The 19,180-nt window shown below is 40.4% G+C and overlaps 1 protein-coding gene across 1 annotated transcript in view; it reads right to left on the reverse strand.

The window, feature by feature from the left end:
* Positions 1–19,180, reverse strand: part of LOC143721358 (transducin beta-like protein 3) — a 37,678-nt gene that overhangs the window by 4,440 nt on the left and 14,058 nt on the right. The window contains exons 14-19 of the mRNA XM_077211662.1: positions 18,497–18,632; positions 17,813–18,043; positions 4,027–4,097; positions 3,659–3,815; positions 1,296–1,354; positions 198–301 (exon numbers count right to left, since the gene is read on the reverse strand). Of these exons, the coding sequence (XP_077067777.1) occupies positions 198–301; positions 1,296–1,354; positions 3,659–3,815; positions 4,027–4,097; positions 17,813–18,043; positions 18,497–18,632 (758 nt within the window). The remainder of the gene's footprint in view (positions 1–197; positions 302–1,295; positions 1,355–3,658; positions 3,816–4,026; positions 4,098–17,812; positions 18,044–18,496; positions 18,633–19,180) is intronic.

Consider the following 19,180-nt stretch of genomic DNA (forward strand, 5'->3'; position numbering starts at 1 on the left):
AGCTCATTCACTTTTAACAAATAAACCCAGGACAATGAAGTTTTAAATGGAAGTGATCTGAGATTCCTGTTCATGGAGTATAAATGTGGATCTACCCGATTGTATTCCTAGCAATCAGAGTGGCCATTAAAAATAAATGCTTTTGGAAAGTAAAGCAGGCAGGTTGGCTCAATGCAGGGAAACAAAAGAGGAAGTACCTCTGATGACTCGTAAGGCAGTGTGCGGCTGATCCAGAGAGATAGCGATACCCAGAGCCTTCAGGTACTTCTTCTCATGAAGTAAATTTGATAGTTCCTGCTGCCTGCGAAGATGCCACAAATCTATAAGCACTCAAAGGGATATTTTGTTTTGGAATGACAGACAATAATAAGCAATACGTTCCAAAAGAGCTATGTAAAAGCATTAGTTCATCCAAAAAATGAAAATCCTGTTGTCATTTACTCTCCCTCGTGTCGTTCCAAACCCGTAAGACTTTCATTAATCTTCGAAGCACAAAGATATTTTAGTGAAACAGATGTCCATTCATTGAAGATCCATCCAAGCCAAATTTTGATGTTTCAAAAAGATTTATAAGGAGATCATAAAATTTAAATCGAGTGGTTTCATCAACCTAAGATTTTGCTCTCATGCCAAGAAAGCAAGTTTGATCTGATGTTCGCTGATCAATGTTTATATGCGAATAAAATCCTACATTAAATCTGTTTATCATATAAAGTGATCATGTCCCTTCAGAAGTCCTGTATTAAAATGCTTGATTCACATGGTATTACTTTTGCTATGCGTTTATGAACTTTGCTATGAGAGAGAGAGAGAGCGAGAGAGAGATTGTTCAAATAATGCAACTCTTCTGTTAAAATATTATTGAAAACAATCCAAATATGTTTAGAGAGAAATCTCTCAGGATTTATTAAAAACATCTTCATTTGTGTTTGAAATCCTGATGAATGGAAATCATGCTGGTTTGGAACGACATAAGGAATGACATAATTTTTATTTTTGGATATGGACTATGACTCCACTAATATTTAATATAAGCATATCAGAATGGATTTCCTGATAATGTTTATGTAAAAGCTGTCATGTGTCAAGAATGGACGAGCATGGAAAAAAACAGATCAGATAAAACTATAAAGCGCTTTAAGGGTTCAAGAAACAATGTTTTTTTTCAACAACAGGATTAGTTTGGCAAGCCATAAAATGTTATGACATTTATCCATGTCAATCTTTCATCAGGTATCTATCTATCCATCTGCCTGACTGCATTTGTCTGTTACATAAAGCAGTCAGTGACTTACTTAAGGACTTGCTCTTCTTGTTTGGCCTGCTCCTCCGCCAGCTCCACTTTAGTCACATCCTAACCAGTAAACAAACAATTGTATCAATACTGGCGAGTACGCATAGACAATTGAAACAAACACACAGCAACCATGACCAACTTACAATCATTGTAGTATTTAGAAGTGTTCTGGCTGGAATGCAAATTATTATTATTCCAGAGTTTTTGGGAGCATGACAGTACAGATGAGCATCCAGCTTATATGCTATCCTCAATATGTCCTGAGTAAGGAAAAAAAAGCCCCGAAAAATCCCATTAGGGGAAAGTTTTGAAAAAGACCCAAATATATCCCATTCATACGCCTATTCAATCTTTTTCTCACGTGAAAAGGGTAAAAATTTTAAGTACTTAAGTACAGGAAGAAGTACTTTAGAAACCAGCCTTTATTAATTATTATTGCAGAGATGGGGTTTGGGCATTGAGTGCATCGTGTACGTAATTCGATTTTTTGATCCAGACACTTTTTATTTCACCTACCTTTTGTCTTCTGCATTCTCCTTACTCGTGTCTCCTGTTCTTCCCTCAGACTCATCCCCCAGAAACAGTCCCACAGACCCAGCCCCAAACCCCATCTCTGCCATAATAATTAATAAACGCTGGTTTCTAAAGTACTTCTTCCTGCATTAATGTTCATGGGTAGCCTAAATGGGTTCCTTTCAGACCATAATATTAAATAGTTTACTGTTATATGTCAACAAGATTCAACAAGACATTTTCACCTGGCTACACCCAATGTTTAGAACTGTTTGGGTAATTATGCAAATTAGCTAATACGTAATTATATTATGCACCGTTTGTCCATGTTAAGAAACAATTTCAAAAGACTTGTAATACATTTTTTGTTTGTCTTGATGTGAGTAATCAATCAGTAATTTTCATGGTGATACCTAAAGGTAAAAATTTGTACCCTTTTCACGTGAGAAAAAGAATGAATAGGCGAATGAATGGGATATATTTGGGTCTTTTTCAAAACTTTCCCCTAATGGGATTCTTCGGGGCTTTTTTTCCCTTACTCAGGACATATTGAGGATTCAAAATCAGTTGAGTTTGCTTCTGTTGCAATTTGTTCAAGGTTGACCCCCATTTTGGCTTAAAATGACTGGACTATATAGGTATAGCAGCTTGTTAATTATAAGGATTATAAGGAATTATAGTTTTGGCCACATAATGCATATAACATAAGAATGGTGTATTAAATAATCCTCCAGTTGGTGATGCCAGCACTCATGACTCAAACAATTAAAATTCACATTTGTCAACGTCCTCAGGCATTGTGTTGTCAAAAATATGGATATTTCAATGTGTTTCGATACTGAAATATCTGAAACGGTTCCAAAAGAGTGGAATCAAAAATGAATATTTTTTTAAGGTATCGTATCGAAGTTGGAAATTCCAGTATCGTGACAACACTACAGGACGAGTAGAATCAATGCCCAAACATTAAAATCATGCATGTTTATGTATTCAGCATGGATATATCACTGTTAATCCACTGCATACTGTAACACACTGATATCTTCAGATACAAACAAGCAAGCACATTAGGGGAAAAAACGATCTATTCAGCGTAATAACTTTATTAGATAACTTTTTCTGCTGATGTAGCATATAATATCATAAGTCCAATCATATCAAATGGATGAATAAAGTTCTCCTGAATGCTAATATTGTAAAAAAAAAAAATTATATATTGCTCAATATTTGGCTTCACTGAAAAATACACTAGAATTCAAAGGTTTGGGGTTTGTGAACTTTTTTAAAGGTTTTTGGAAGAAGTCTCTTATGCTCACCAAGGCTGCATTTATTTGATCAAAGACACAATAAAAATGTGAATATATTTTAAAATGTAATTAATTCCTGTGATCAAAGCTGAATTTTCAGCATCATTACTGCAGTCTTCAGTGTCACATGATCCTTCAGAAATCATTCTAATTTGATGATTTTATGCTCAAGAAACATTTCTGATTATTATCAATGTTGAAAACAGTTTTCCTGCTTCATATTATTATGGAAACGGTAACTCCAGGATTCTCCAGGATTCTTTGAACATTTAAATATTTTGAACGGTAATATATGCAACTAAAGAATATAAATATAAATGCTAGAGATATCTGCTTCATCATCATGATTGTGTTGAATAGCAGTACATAATAATCCAGAAATAATGAACTGGAACATATTTATCATTCATCAAGATCAGTGCCAGTGTAAAACAATGGGCCTTTTCTCTTAGTACGGAGTTCACAAGGTTTCATTTCACGTTCAGTTTCATAACAGTATTTCATGAAAAGCGTCTGAGCTGAAACTGTCAGGTGGACTGACCTTCCACAGTGTGATGGTGGAGTCGGCTGATCCAGACACCATCAGGTCGTCATTGCTGCTGCCATGCAGAGCCCACACTTTGTCCTGGTGAGCATCGAATGTTTTCACACACTCGTTCGTTTTTATGGTCCACAACTTCACAAGTCCATCAGATCCACTGAAGAATGAGAGAGAAATAGAGTTGAGTCCCAAAGGCACATGTTTGGACTATGAACCACAAACACAAAAAAATTCTCTATGTAAACATCATACAATCTGTGCAAATATTCTCATTAATATGAACGTGAAAGTTTATATAGTTGAACAGTGCAACAGAACAAACTGTTTGGACCAGAGACAGAAAATGTAAGAGATAGTAGACAACCTACCTAGACACTAGTTGAGTTCCTCGACTGACAAATATGATCTTTAGCACAGATGCATCATGTCCCTCAAACGTCTGCAAAGATGAAACAGAAATCATTTGAATCTACTTTATAACCTTCTGTTTGAACCGAACATCAATATGTATGTTTCCATCCACCTATTTGTATGCGAATTTTGGGATAACACAAAAAAAACACAATGGAAACGCCAATATGTGCATAAATTCTAAACATTTGCATAAAGATAGGCGCGTAATTGAGGCTTTCTAAACACAGTTCCTAATCTACTATGATTTAAAAGGTAATTTTTTTACACACACACACACACACACACACACACACACACACACACACACACACACACACACACACACACACACACACACACACACATACACACACACACACACACACACACACACACACACACACACACACACAAACCCCCCATCTTCCTACACTATATTTTATCAAAATGTATTAATTCTGTCTCTGAAATGACTTTCATATTCAGATGATGCCCCTAAAACTTGCTATTTGGCACCACTCTTACTGTATATAACACTCATTTTACTATCCAATTGGATAAAAATCAAGCCACATTTTCAATGTTTTTGATAAATATTTTGCTTGGAAAGCCATCAAATATAATGGGCTGCAAAAGCAGTTTCATGTTTAAATAATCCGATTTGCCCATGCAACACTCACCAGTAAGATGCTAGGGTTTTGTGGGAGGTTGTCAGAACATTGCTATGCCATATTCTGTTCTCTAGATAGAATTGCAGAGTGCAACAGTCGAATTCTGGAAGTAAATCCCATTCATTTTCTCCAAAGGGAAATTGATTTTTAACAGTAGGTCTGTCTTTATAAGTTACTGTGAGCTATGAGGTTGTTAATCGATGGTATATAAGGGTTGTAACGATACCCTCTTATGTTACGGTTCAATACATATTATGATACTAAACTCACAATACAATATTATTGTGATACTCAAAGACATATGATAAAAGGTTAACAAAAATGTACTGTTGATTAAAAGCTAAATTTGATATAAGATTGTGGGTGTACATGAATAGGCTTGGACTTGGTGCTGGTAACCCAATGCACAGGACAATAGGGATCAAAAATATTCATGATTCTGAAGCTGAAAATACAGAATTATTTTAGACAAATATGCTTGCACTCTGTCACTGACTATATAAATTTAAAATAATATATAGTAGTTTAAGTTAATACTGACACTAAAACTCGGAAAACTTGAATTTTTTCTCAGAGTAATTTTAATTTTGAGTGAACTATGTTGCATTTTTGTATTGCGATATATTGTGACACCCCTAATATACAACCCCATTTCCAGAAAAGTTGGGACATTTTGTAAAATGCAATAAAATCAAGAATCTGTGATTTGTTAATTCTTTTTCTTTTTTGTCATTTTTTTCAAAATAACTTGAAATCCTATTCCTAACCCACTTACAGCCACGGAGTTAGAAGCACTGAAATGAAAATTAAGCAATATAATCATCTGTGGAACGGGCAAGACTCCAGCCAATCATTTCCAAGACCACCTGGAATCATTGGACAGTAAGTTCGTCAATCAAACGGTCGTAACACACCCCCCTCCCCCCAGCGCACGTGACCCCCTTCGTGCGCATACTCAAAGCTTTTGACGAATGCGCATCTCGTTAGTAAAGCCGGTTCCATGATTAGTAGTAAATCGTCATTACAATCTCTCGCGCATCTGAGTTTCCGCTCGTGCATGATTGCGAGTCCATGTTCTTCGAATGGGTGGAGTCAGGGCCAGCGTTGAAGGAAAGAAGGTAGGACCATTTGAATTGTGTATTTTCCAAATCTGCCGGTCATTTTCCAAATCACATACCCCACCTTTAACCTTTTTTTAACTGACAAAAGTACAAAGAACAGTTTTCACTGACCCACATAATTGTATTTTGTAAATATGAACACATTTTTATTTTGATGGCTGCAACACACCCCAAAAAAAGTTGAGACAGAGGCAAAAAAAAAGTGAAAAGATTATCCAAGTTAGATTATCCAACTCTTTTGAAACAATGAGCAGGTGAATTGGTAATAGTTGAGGGTATCGTGTTTGGGTGCAAAAGAGCTTCTCAGTCTTTGCAAGCAAAGATAGGTCATGGCTCATCACTTTGTGCCAAATACCATGAGAATTTTCAAACAATAAAAAAAAAATCCCATTTCTCAATGCAAGATTGCAAAGAATTTATGTCTTTTATCATCTTCAATACATAAGATTCAGGGAATCTAGAGAAATCTTAGTCTGAGTAGGGTAAGGCAGTAGACCTCTGTTGAATGTGCGTGACCTTTGAGCCCTCAGATGGCATTGCACAAGATACTATCATGCTACTCTGTTAAAAACAGACACGTGCTCAGGAGTAATTTGTAAAACCGTTTTCACTGAACACAGTCTGTTTTTTTTTTGGGAAAAAAAATGGACAGGGACCAACCAGACTTTCATCAGTGACAGGTGGAAAAGCAAACATACGTCATGGTATTGGGGGGCATCAGTGCAAACGGCATGGGTAACTTGCGCATTATTGTGAAGGTATCATTGACATGAAGGCATGTATTTGGATTGTACAGAGACATAAACTGCCATCAAGATGAAATCTTTCCTGAGAAGCAAGACAATGCCAGGCCTCATTCTGCACATGCTAAAACTGAGTGGTTTCTAGATACTCTGCACCATAGAAGGGATGTGCCTGCCTATTTACTGCAGTCCAGATATGTCTCTTATGGAAAATGTATGACCCATCATGAAAAGGAGAATGAGGCAACGATGACCACAGACTGTTGAGGGGCTGTCTTGTATCAGACAAGATTGGGCAAATATTCCACTTGCAAAACTCCAACAATCAGTATCCTCAACTCCCAAATGATTAAAAAGTGTAATTAAAAGGAAAGGTGAAGTGACACAGTGGTAAACATTCCTCTGTTCCCAACTTTTTTGGAGTGCGTAGCAGCCACCAAAATAAAAAAAATATTTTGTAAATATAAACAAGTTGGTCAGTGAAAACATTTTAGTACATTTTTTTCCTAAACATAATTTTTTTTTTTTTTAAATAAAAAATGACACACATAGACCAATAAATAGACAACATATAAAACACCAAATCTAACCATTATACGCTACCAACATTAGCTTTCAACAAATTATTAAACATTGACAGCGATTTGGCAGACCTGATAGTTAGCAGCAGCTCATTCTACTGTCTCGGCCCTATTACTGCATAGGCCCGATCGCCTTTATATGGGGAATTTGTTCTGGCAAGTAGTTTTTGATTCTCTCAGTGTAATGTTCTGGAAGGGTTATATAGGGTTAAAATGTTTGCCAAATACGGTGGGGCCTGGTTATTTAATTATTTATACACAAACAATAATATTTTATTATTATTATCTTATTATTATTTATCTAATTCTAAAATGGACCGGGAATCAATTTAGAGACACTAGTACAGTCAGGGATAATTGAATCATGTTTCTGTACACTCATTAAAAGCCTCGCCGCAGTATTTTGCACTGATTGTAATCGAGACAAAGATGTGGCAGTGATGCCACAATACAGAGAGTTACAGAAATCCAGCCGTGATAGAATAAATGTATGGATTTGTCTTTCGAAATCTTCATTTGATAGAAATGGTTTCTATTTGTCCGTTAAATAAAGGTTCAGGAGAATTAACAAAATCACAGATTCTTGATTTTATTGTATTTTACAAAATGTCCCAACTATTCTGGAAATGGGGTTGTATATGTTATAAATAAGCCACCAGCCTACATTATTTCAACGTATTTTTGAAAAATCATGTCTAACAGCAGAATTCCTTGTGAAAAACTGATGATTATGCAAGAAATCTACCAATCCAACCAGAGCTCCACCAATCAGAGTATTGCGACAAGCAAATCTCAAACTCTAACTCCGCCTACTCCCATGAAGCATATGCTTCCCTACACTCCCAAACTATTTCATAAACTGTTTATGTTCATATTTTGCAACAAGTATTATTGTTTCTATATACATGATCAAAATCAAATCAATAGTTTTATATTTCTCTATTGTTTTTAATTTGATTGTCATTTGATTTGATATTTAAAGAGAACACCTTATTCTGCAGAGATATCACCTTTATTATTATCATCAGGTCATTGCTGGGCACATTGGGCGAGAAGCATCAATATTCAATATTAAAAGAATTCAACCCATGGCCACATTCTCAACATCTTTCCTTCGGACACCATGCCTCAGGTTCTCCTCCATCATCTTGTGTTCGAGATCCACCTATGGGAAGGGCATCCGTACCTGACCTCCTCAGAAGCATCCAATTGCACCAAGTCTGGCTAGACAGACAGAAGCGCGCAGCCAATGCCCGGTAAGGCACCGTCCCCTTACCTAGGGGCATATAATGCCTGCAAGCACTGCTATTCTCCATTTGACATTCGCTTCTCACGATCTCTGTATGTACACAGTTCGGCTGGAATTACACTGCTCACTTGCATGTCTTTAGGAGGACATATCACCTGATCAGCCTCCGCCAGACGTGGCTTTTGTTTTTCAGCCCTTTTAGCTGTGTTCTGCATCTGGAGCCGCCCACACTCTCGCCGTTCTCACCAACTCCTCCTTCCACGGCTGCCCGCCACGGATTTTTCCGAGTTCTTCGCCATTATGTCACTGTCTAAATCTGCCGCTTCTCAGGGGAACAGTCTATTACGGGCCTGCCCGGCCGCGTGTGGTGCTCTCATCGCCACTAAAGACCTGCACTCGTTCTGCGTCGTCTGCTTGGGTCTCAAACACTCTCAAGAAGCCTTGGAGAACCCGGAGAATTGCAGTCATTGCCTTATGCTGCCCAAGAAGCTTTCACGACGCCGTCTTAAAGTTGCCGCTACCCAGTGTGCTGAGCTCGGACGATGACGCGCTACAGGGGGACTCCCGGGGTGCTACCTCACTTATTTGGGCTGACCAGCCCAATCCTGCATTCCCCGAAGAGGACATCTTCGCAGGCAACCTCACACTTGTCGACAAACCGTCCGGTTCCGGCGAAGAGGATGACGCGTCCATTCTTGTGCTCTCAGAGGACGAGTAGGCCACCCTGCCCTCTGGCGTTCCACAGGCCGTCGCCCACGCGGCCTTGCCTCAGTCCATCCTCCTGGAAGTGTGTGAGCGAGCGGCCGCCCGCCTCAACATTGAGTGGCCAGCTCCACAGAGTGCCACTGACCAGGAGAGGGACATATACGACGGGAAAGTTCTGGGACCCCCTCCCGGTCCGAGGAAGCAACTCTTCCCCGTCCTTCCAGCGTGCGCTAAGCACATGAGGCAAAACTGGAGCGATTTCACCGCTTGACTTCAAACACGGTCTCACAGGCCTTGAGGTGAAGGATATGGCGGCGCTTGGCATGGGCGACCCCCCCGCTATCGAGTCTTCCATCGCCAGGCACCTTAACCCCGCACAGGGCGGGCTGCTCACTCCCCCTAAACCGGTCTTGCCTAACAAGATGGACCATTTTTCTGCCTCAGTTCACCAGGCCGCATACAAATCATCGGCCTTGGCTGTCAGGGCCTTGAACGTCTCCTCCCTCCTCTCCGCTTACCAGGCGGCGATGTTGGATGAGTTAGGGCAACAGTTAGCATTGCGGCTACGTCGGTGGAGCCCGGCCGGGCTCTCTGAGGATTCTGACATACATAGACGATTGGCTCATTATAGCCGATTCGAAAGAGAAAGTGTTGCAGGACACCTGCCGCGTGCTCGCGCACATCACATATCTGAATGAATGTGAGCAAGAGCAATTTTATACCCAGTCAGAATGTAATTTTCCTGGGCTTGGAGTTGAACTCAGTCTCCATGCGAGCGCGTCTCTCTCAAGAGCGCGTTCTCTCTCTAATGGACTGTCTGTCACAGTTCAGAGAGGGGGCGAAAGTACAATATTGCACATGCCTCAGGCTGCAGGGTCTTATGGCTTCATCCATCCAGGTTGTACCGCTGAGACTCCTGAGAATGAGAGCGTTCATGAAATGGGTTTTGTCATTATAATTCAGCCCGATATGCGATCTTTACCCGTCTGTAACAGGGACGCGCGCCCGCTCGGCAGCCCTGCGCCACTGCAAAAGCGCAGACTTTTACACACAGGGACCATTTGGAAAGCTCTGAATCATTTACTGCCTCGTCTGCAGGGACATCATTTGCTCGTATGCTGCGACAATACCACGGCAGTGGCTTATATCAACCGTCAGGGCGACGTGCGCTCGTCGAAACTTCACGCTCTAGCTTACAAGTTTTTGGTGTGGAGCAGACAGGTTTTTTTGTCGTAACGACAGTTTTTTTTGTCGTTTCGCGCGACTCATGTTCCGGGCATTCTGAACAGAGGCGCGGATCTTCTATCGAGGGGAAACCCAATCTACGGAGATTGGCGCCTTCATCCTAAGATAGTGGACATGTTATGGATGAGATTTGGACAGGTAACCATAGATCTATTCGCCTCGCGCAAAAAACACCATTGTCCTATGTTCTTCTCGCTAAAGACATGGATGCGCCCCTTGGGGTAGATGCACTGGCCCACCCATGGCCCAGAATGCTGCTGTATTCCTTTCCTCCCCTGTGCCTGATAATTCCCAAACTGGCCAGGGTGAGAGAGCAGGGCCTGTCTCTCATTCTGATTGCACCCAGGTTGCCCAAAGCACCGTGGCTGGTGGAGATAATCCCTGTTACATGCCGAGCCGTGGCGCCTGCCCCCCCAGCACAGATCTATTGTCTCAAGCGAACGGGGAGATTTATCACCCACACCCGGACGGGGTAGCTCTCTGGGCCTGGCCCGTGAGAGGACGAACCTAAGCGCACTGGGGCTTTCGCCGCATGTTATTGCTACTATACAGAATGCCAGGGCCGTTTCTACACGGTCCTTATATGGCTGTAAGTGGCAAGTGTTCGAAGGGTGGTGTGATGGGCGTGGTCTCACATCTTATCAGTGCTCAGTTCCTGATATTTTGGGTTTCCTTCAAGACCTCGTGGAAAAAGGGAGGTCTTTTTCCACAATTAAGGTCTACCTGGCTGCGATTTCCGCCTGCCATCTGGGTTTTGAGTGCTCAACAGTCAGGCAAGCATCCTATAATCCACAGATTCATGAAGGGTTCCCGTCGTTCTTTGCCAGTCACCAGGATAACGGTTCCTGAGTGGGACCTCTCCATGGTTCTGGAGGCTCTGTCTCAGTTTCCTTTTGAGCCTCTGGGAAGTATTTCCCTGAAGTTGCTGTCTTTTAAGACGGTTTTGCTCTTGGCCTTGGCATCAGCTAAACGTGTCAGTGAGCTACATGCACTCTCGGTTCATTCCTTGTGCACTAAATTCTCTCTTAGTGGAGATAAGGTTCCCTTAAGCCTAATCCGGCCTTCATGCCGAAATGCTTTCCTGCTTTCACTTCGGAGGTGTTGGAGCTGTCCGCTTTTCACCCTCCTCCTTTTTCCTCCCCGGAGGATCAGAGGCTAATTGCTCTGTGTCCCGTCCATGCTTTACAGACATATATGACCAGGATCAGTGCTTTCCGGAAGAGCGACCAGCTCTTTATTTCATGGACGCCCCCTCATAGAGGGGATCCCATATCTAAGCAAAGCCTCTCACATTGGCTTGTGAATGCTATAGCCTTGGCTTATGAATCACAGGGAGTGCAGCCCCCAGGGGACATCAGAGCTCATTCCACGAGGGGCTTAGGCATCCGGCTCTTGGGCTTTGTTTAGGGGAGTCTCACTGCAGGACATCTGCTCCGCTGCCAGTTAGGCTTCTCCTCATACCTTTGTGCGTTACTACCGGCTGGATGTCACCAGTATCTTGGTAGCACATTCGATTTTAGGGGTGGGGTCTTCTTAGCCCTTCCCTGCAACCCCGTTGGAAGTAACGAATAGGAGTGAATGGGCCAGCCGGCCATTCACATTCCTGTCATAAAGCATGCCGTCTGGGTGTATACATGTACATCTGTGTTGCTGGGGTTATTATCATGTGTGTGCCACATATATGTTTCATGTCCTGCACGTGCACAGCAGTTACGGGTGTGCGTCTGTATTGCAGGTTCATGTTTATGAACGTGTCAGGCACCGCCTCCCAGGGGCGACCATCCTTCTCTGGTTTTCAGAACCTCACTGTGAGTGTATTGGGCAATCGGGGAGCTGTCCATGTCTCTCCCATAGGTTGATCTCGAACACGAGATGATGAAAGAGAACAATAGGTTACTATCGTAAACCCGGTTCTCTGTAACATCGAGTGGAGAGATCCCCCACGAGAAGCGAATATACTTACTGTAGATTTATACAAAGATCTATACCGTCAACGCTGTAAAATTTATTGTCAAGCTAACATGCTTATAAGGAGGTTTTCAATGTGCTCTGATAATGTGAAGTGCTCTTTGTTTAGAACCTACATCACACCGCTATATACTGCTCAATTGTGGTCTAATTATAAGAAAAAAAGTATGCAGAGGCTCAAGGTAGCATACAATAATGCGATGAGATTGCTGCATAGGGTCCCTAGGTGGCATAGTGCCAGTCATTTGTTCGTGTCTAATAGAGTGCCGACTTGGGATTGGGACCTCTTTGGATTTCTGTCGAAAAAGGAAGTTTGTCGGCAGCGTGAGGAGCTTGGCAGCGAACGCAGTGTCTCGTTCCCTATTCAGAGAACAAAGAGAACACCAGTAACCAGAGACGTTCTCTTTCACAGGTTCACTCAATGCTGCGTAGCTATGACGCAGTGGGAACGAAATACCAAACTCGCCAAGTTAAGTCCTGCCGTAACTAGTACAAAGACCAGATAACTTCCATGACTGGTACAAGCAGACAAAACATGGGAACCTGGATTACCCTGTAGTGGAGCGGCTGAGTGCTTATGTTTGGCAGAATCGTTCAGTCTATGATACAAGCATGAAAATTGGCATGAGCAGTCTCCATGGGTCACTTGACAAGAAAATTGTCCGAGCCATTTGAAATTTCAAGATGGCGGCCATTTTTCAAGATGGCCAACACCTTAGTGGAGCAGTTAAGTGATATAGTGGTTTATTTGGTGATTCAAGCATGAAAATTGGCATGAGCAGTCTCTGATGGTCACTAGACCATGTCATCCTCGACAGTACATCTTTTCAATCTCACATTAATAACATCACACGGTCAGCTTATTTCCATCTCCGTAATATCAACCGTCTCCGCCCCTCCCTTACCATTGACTCTGCTTCCATCATTGTTCACAGCCTGGTTACTTCGCGTATTGACTACTGTAATTCTCTTCTTTTTGGTCTCCCTCATAAAACCCTACATAAGCTTCAGTTGGTCCAGAATTCGGCAGCATGTGTTATAATCAAACCTCCCGTTTTTCACCATATTACTCCTATTCTTCTACAATTACATTGGCTACCGGTTCAACATAGAATTGAGTTCAAAATTCTCGTGCTTACTTACAAGGCCATCCATAATCTTGCTCCTCCTTACATCTCTGATCTCATCCATGTTGTTACCCTGTCCCGTACTCTCCGATCTTCTTCTTCCACTCATCTCTCTGTTCCTTCTGTCCGCCTCAGTACTATGGGGAGCAGAGCCTTCTGCTGCTCTGCACCCAAACTGTTGAACTCTCTTCCATCTCACATTAGGAACATAAACTCGCTCACAGAATTCAAATCCATACTCAAGACTTACCTGTTCAAAATATCTTATTTACTGTGAAACATCCATTGTCCTGTTTACTTGTATTTGTGCTATGTTTTATGTTTAATTTTATTCTCTTGATTAATTTGACATATTCCGGTGTTTTACTTTGTACAGCGACCTTGAGTGTCCAGAAAGGCGCTTTTAAATAAAATGCATTATTATTATTATTATGACAATAAGCCACCCACAGCTACTTGAAATTTCAAGATGGCGGCCATTTTTCAAGATGAGCTTAGTGGAGCAATTAGGCTTAAGAAATCATTTAGTTGGTGATACAAGCATGAAAATTGCCATGAGCCATCTCAAAGGGTCATTTGACAAAAAAAAAACGCCCACAGCCACTTGAAATGTCATAACGATTCATGCATTCGTATTGAACCATTTGGTACAAGGCTTTCGGTTCGGTACGCATTACAAACCGAACGATTAATGGGACCATTTTTCCTGCCGACCAAAATCCGAGTGGCGCGACCACCACAACATTGCGCAAACGTAATGAAAGCGGAACGAAACTGCTCTAATCATTATTTTGTGCTTCACGGACCGTTTGTCAGTTTCTTCCGGTCGACTTCCGGTCGTTTCGGAGCCGTTTCGTATCGTTACGCCGCCTTCACATTGGCAGTTGAAATCAGCTCCGATACGGCTCCGAAACGACCGGAAGTCATTTATTTCTTATGGAGATTCGCAGAACGCATGCGAACGGGTCCGAACGAGTGCGGTGCGAAGAAAATCGTGTCAGTTGGTCATCAGGATGCGTTAAAAAAATTGAACTCTGGTGAAAGGCTACGGACGGTTTCTATCCGACAATTCCAGCGGAAGTTAGCATTGCTATGTTAGTGATAAACAAACCTGAATTCTTAACTTTTAATAAAATAAATAATGATTTTATAACGTAAGTTGTCATGTCATTTTTTTATTTTCATGATTTTCTAAAGTTATGAGGGCAGTTAATACAATTAAAATGTAGGCTAAAATTAAATTTATGTAATAATATAATTGTCTATTTCTTTTATGTGTAATTCTATTTATGTCTCTATAATCCTCATCAGAGAGATCGTACAGAATTGTACATTCTGACACTGACAGAATCAAGCTTTCTAATCTCTCCGCCATTTTTGTTCTACTTGCTTCCGACGCTTTTCAACGGTGTAGTACGACGTTCGCTCGGGGCATATTGCGTATTATGGAGCTGATTTCAACTAGCAGTGTGAAGGCGACGTAAGAGATCCAGTAAACAAAGCATTAGGGCTGGACCAGAATATTCGAATATTCGTTCGGTGGGTTGGTATTCGATTTGAAAATTTGACATTCGAATATTCTTTTTTTTTTTGCACACCTGGGGTCCCCCGCGAAACGTTTCTCACTCGTGCTTGAATAAGGCCGGCGACACACTGGCTGCATGGCGTGAGCGTCTCAGCTGCGTGGCATGTACGTTTTTATTTCAGCTCCTATGTTAACAGGTTGGAGTTTGCACACTGCCTGTGTGAAACAACCGTCTCAGGCACGGCTCGAGCCATGCGGAAAATGCGTGCATGCTAGAAATAGAACCGACGCCTAACTGCAACGGGAGTGTTCTCTGGCTAGAGCGCAGAACAGCGGAGTTTGTATGGACCGAAGTGCATCCCTGAGCTTGTGTTTTGGGTTAAGCTGCGTTGCTTTGACATTGTGGAAAATAGAATAATAGAAACAAAATGTATTAGCCTTTTACCCGTTATTATCAATCTAAATTAATCTCGTTTTTAATTTAACTTAATTGCGTTTTTCTTTATTTAAGTTTCGTTTTTCTTTATTTAAGTTTCATTTTTCTTTATTTAAATTTCGTTTTTTCTTTCTTTAAGTTTCGTTTTTCTTTATTTAAATTTTGTTTTTTTCTTTATTTAAGTTTTTTTTTTTTTATTTAAGTTTTGGTTTTCTTTATTTAAATTTCGTTTTTTCTTTAAGTTTCGTTTTTCTTTATTTAAATTTCGTTTTTTCTTTATTTAAATTTCGTTTTTCCTTTTTTAAATTAATTTTTTTCTTTATTTAAATTTTGTTTTTCTTTATTTAAATCTACCCTTTACTGTGTCAGTAATTTGTTAGTCAGAAAAATATTAGACTATACCTTAAAAGTATTGCTTAATTTAACAGACCTATGTGTGTGCGTTTTATATCACTAGTGGAGTGTCCATCTCGGAGCATATAAACCGTGCCCGCGTGAGGTGAGAATTAATAAACTAAAAGTTTATTAATTCTGAATGTGTCGCGTCTCGCGTGTCCATCTATATTGCACCAAATGCGACACTGCACTCCCTTGTGAAGTCGGATGGATGAACGGTTCTCGAAATAATCTAAATGCAAACAGACAGACAGACACAGGGATTCCCGCCTTTATTAGTGAGATGAATATGTTCAGCCCCCTCTCTCCGAAGCTTCGAATATTCGATGTTCATTACTATCGAAGCTTCGAAGCTCAAAAAATGGTATTCGGACCATTCCTACAAAGCATTTGAATTCGCCACTTAAGTAATAACATTGCTGCGAGATCTAGTGAGAAGCATTAAAATTTCTATGTTATTAACGGATCAAGTAGCACTGACGTGGAAACCAGGAGAAACATTGTTCCATGAATGAACTAGTTATAGGTTTTAAATCCACAGATCAGCAACATTCACCATGGATTTAATGTAGTTAAACTAACTTGTAACCATGGAAGTTTGGCAGAAATAGTAAAATGCTTTCAAGCACATCACACATCTTTTCTATCACACATCTCCAGCACTTCAAAACTCAATTATTATAATATTTAAATGTTATTTTTAATGTGATGACCAAAACATTATTTGTTCATCCTTCAAAGATTACCCCCATTTATAAAACTAAAAGTTTCAAGATGTAGGAAAACTCATACTTATTAAAAAAAAAATTTAAATAGGAAATTTCTTTTCTTTTTGCTGTATCGAAAACGTACCGAAACGTGACACCACTGTATCGTATCAAACCGAAGCGTCAATTTTGTGAACCGTTACACCCAATATATATATGTAAACTATTAATTGATTAAATTTACAGAAAAGGTACTATATCGTGATATATATCGTCATCCGGATATGAGATGACTTATATCGTGATATGAGATTTTGGTCATATTGCCCAGCCCTAATGCAAAGTAACAAGTAGAAAAAAAAAAACGCTTGCTAAATGCACAAAAGGTACTTATGGAGATTTTCCATTCCAGATTTTTCCATGACCTTCTTTTCTCAGTAAAGTAAGGGTGCGCACTATTGCTGAAAACACAAACCCTACTTATCAGTCACATGTCCATAAGAACAAAGGCACAGATGTCTCAACTTTCCATATCTGCTGCTGAAACAATTTTTCTAGTGGTGTGTTTTTTAAAACTTGAACTTCTTTTAACTTGAGTGCCACATGCGTTATGCATGAGATGCTGCAACTGTCAAACATGTCTGTGTACATAGAACAACAATGAAAAAACAGTGCAGTGGAATGCAGAAAACACATTCTCTGTGAAAATTAACTACACACTCTCAACTGAAACGGCCTTAACACTCGCCATCCTGCGTTGTGACATTTATATGTGCACCAGAACAGGGGATTGCAGCTTTGAAATCGAGTCCATTTGGACTTATTCTTCCAAACTGTCTGTAGTTGTCAGGAAAACACTATAACGCCTCAAATGGCGCCTTTTTTTCACCTGTCGATGACCGCTCTGTGTATGAAGGAACTGCCCTAGAACCACTTTCGCCTCCGTCACAAACATGATGACAGCACAATTGAGTAAAATGTTGGTGACATTCATTATCATGTTAACATAATGGTCGATATATTTCATCACAAAAGATTATTGAGGTCATGTACACAAATTGTGCGATATATCGATATTGCGACATATATTGATTATTGCGACAGGTCTACTGGTTGGTTAGGTTTGGTTCATAGCTTAACTTTTTTTTTATAAATCTTTATGGTAAAACTGAAAGTGAAAAATACTTCCAGAAGCAAGGCTGCTGGAAAAGGGGTCAGGAACTGTTGGACTCTATAGAAGTCACATATCAAACTCAACAACACTTTAAACCTGAAAGTGTAAGTTACCTTGAGGCAGCTGAAGTCTTGGAGGCTCCAGATCTTGATGGAGCCGTCTGCTGAGGCCGTGGCCAGGACCTGGTCCACAGGAGAGAACTGAACACACCAAACACCTCGACCATGACCTCTGAAGACGCCTAGCAGACTCATGTCAGCCAGGGACCAGAGTTTAGCTGTGCGATCCTGAGATCCAGAGGCCAGCAGTTTGTCATTAGGAGAGATGGTCACACTGTTCACATCCTTCAGGAATATTACAGGAGAAAGAAACACAAAATGACAATCATGTGTGAAGCATTATATAAACACACACACATATATACACACACACACAAGTCTATAGTGTATATAGTGTATATGTACAAGTGTATATATATATATATATATACACACACACACACACATATATATATATATACACACACACACACATTATATATATATATATATATATATATATATATATACACACACACACATATATATATATATATATATATATATATATATAAATTATGGTTACACAATAAGAATGTGCATTTAACTCATCTCAACACCTTGCTTTCACACAATAGACACACAAGAAATGTAAAGAAAAAGATGGAAAAACTGAGCATGTGCTGTCAAAACACACCTGAGAGCTTTGCAAAACACATTTCTTGAGTGAGATTGAACGTGACGAGGGCAAAGACCAACCTTGTCATGAGCTTTCTCTGTGAGTCTTGCCGTCATCAAGGCCGGTTCACATCCCACGGCTGGCGGAGGGTCGGGCAGTTCCCACACCTTAATAGTGCAGTCCTGACTGCCTGACACCAGGAAGACTTTCTTTAACCTACATACGGGAACAGTGAAACAGGTGTACGAGTTAGAAGATCTCAAAAACGAACACTTATTTGTACAGTAGTGTTGTCAAAAGTACAGACTAAATTTTTAAAATGTGACGATACCAGTATTTCCCTCTAGTTTTTTGAGCGCTGTTGAACGGATTCTTAAACCCCTCTGATTGGCCAATGTGTTCACACACTCAACATATATGTCTCTGATTAGCCACTGCATTCACACACTGGTGTTATGAAATGGATAGAGATGTTTTTTAAAGGGATTGTTCACTCAAATTTCTCTCATCAATTTCTCACCCTGATGCTATCACTGTTGTATATGGTTTTCTTTCTTTAGATCAACACAAACAAAGATTTTTAGGAAAATAATCCATCTCTGTGAGTCCATATAATGCAAGTGAATGGCTGCCGCTCGGTTGAAGCTTGACAAACCACAAGCAGCGATGGTGACGATAATTTATAAGACCCCAGCGGATGAATCGGTGTCTTCTGAAGCCAAACGATAGGTGCAGGGCCAAAATGAACACTCGCCAAACGCTAA

This window comes from Siphateles boraxobius, unplaced genomic scaffold (genome assembly GCF_051911475.1).
Source record: "Siphateles boraxobius isolate OS27281-9 unplaced genomic scaffold, OSU_SipBor_1 66, whole genome shotgun sequence".
Lineage (NCBI taxonomy): Eukaryota > Metazoa > Chordata > Actinopteri > Cypriniformes > Leuciscidae > Siphateles > Siphateles boraxobius.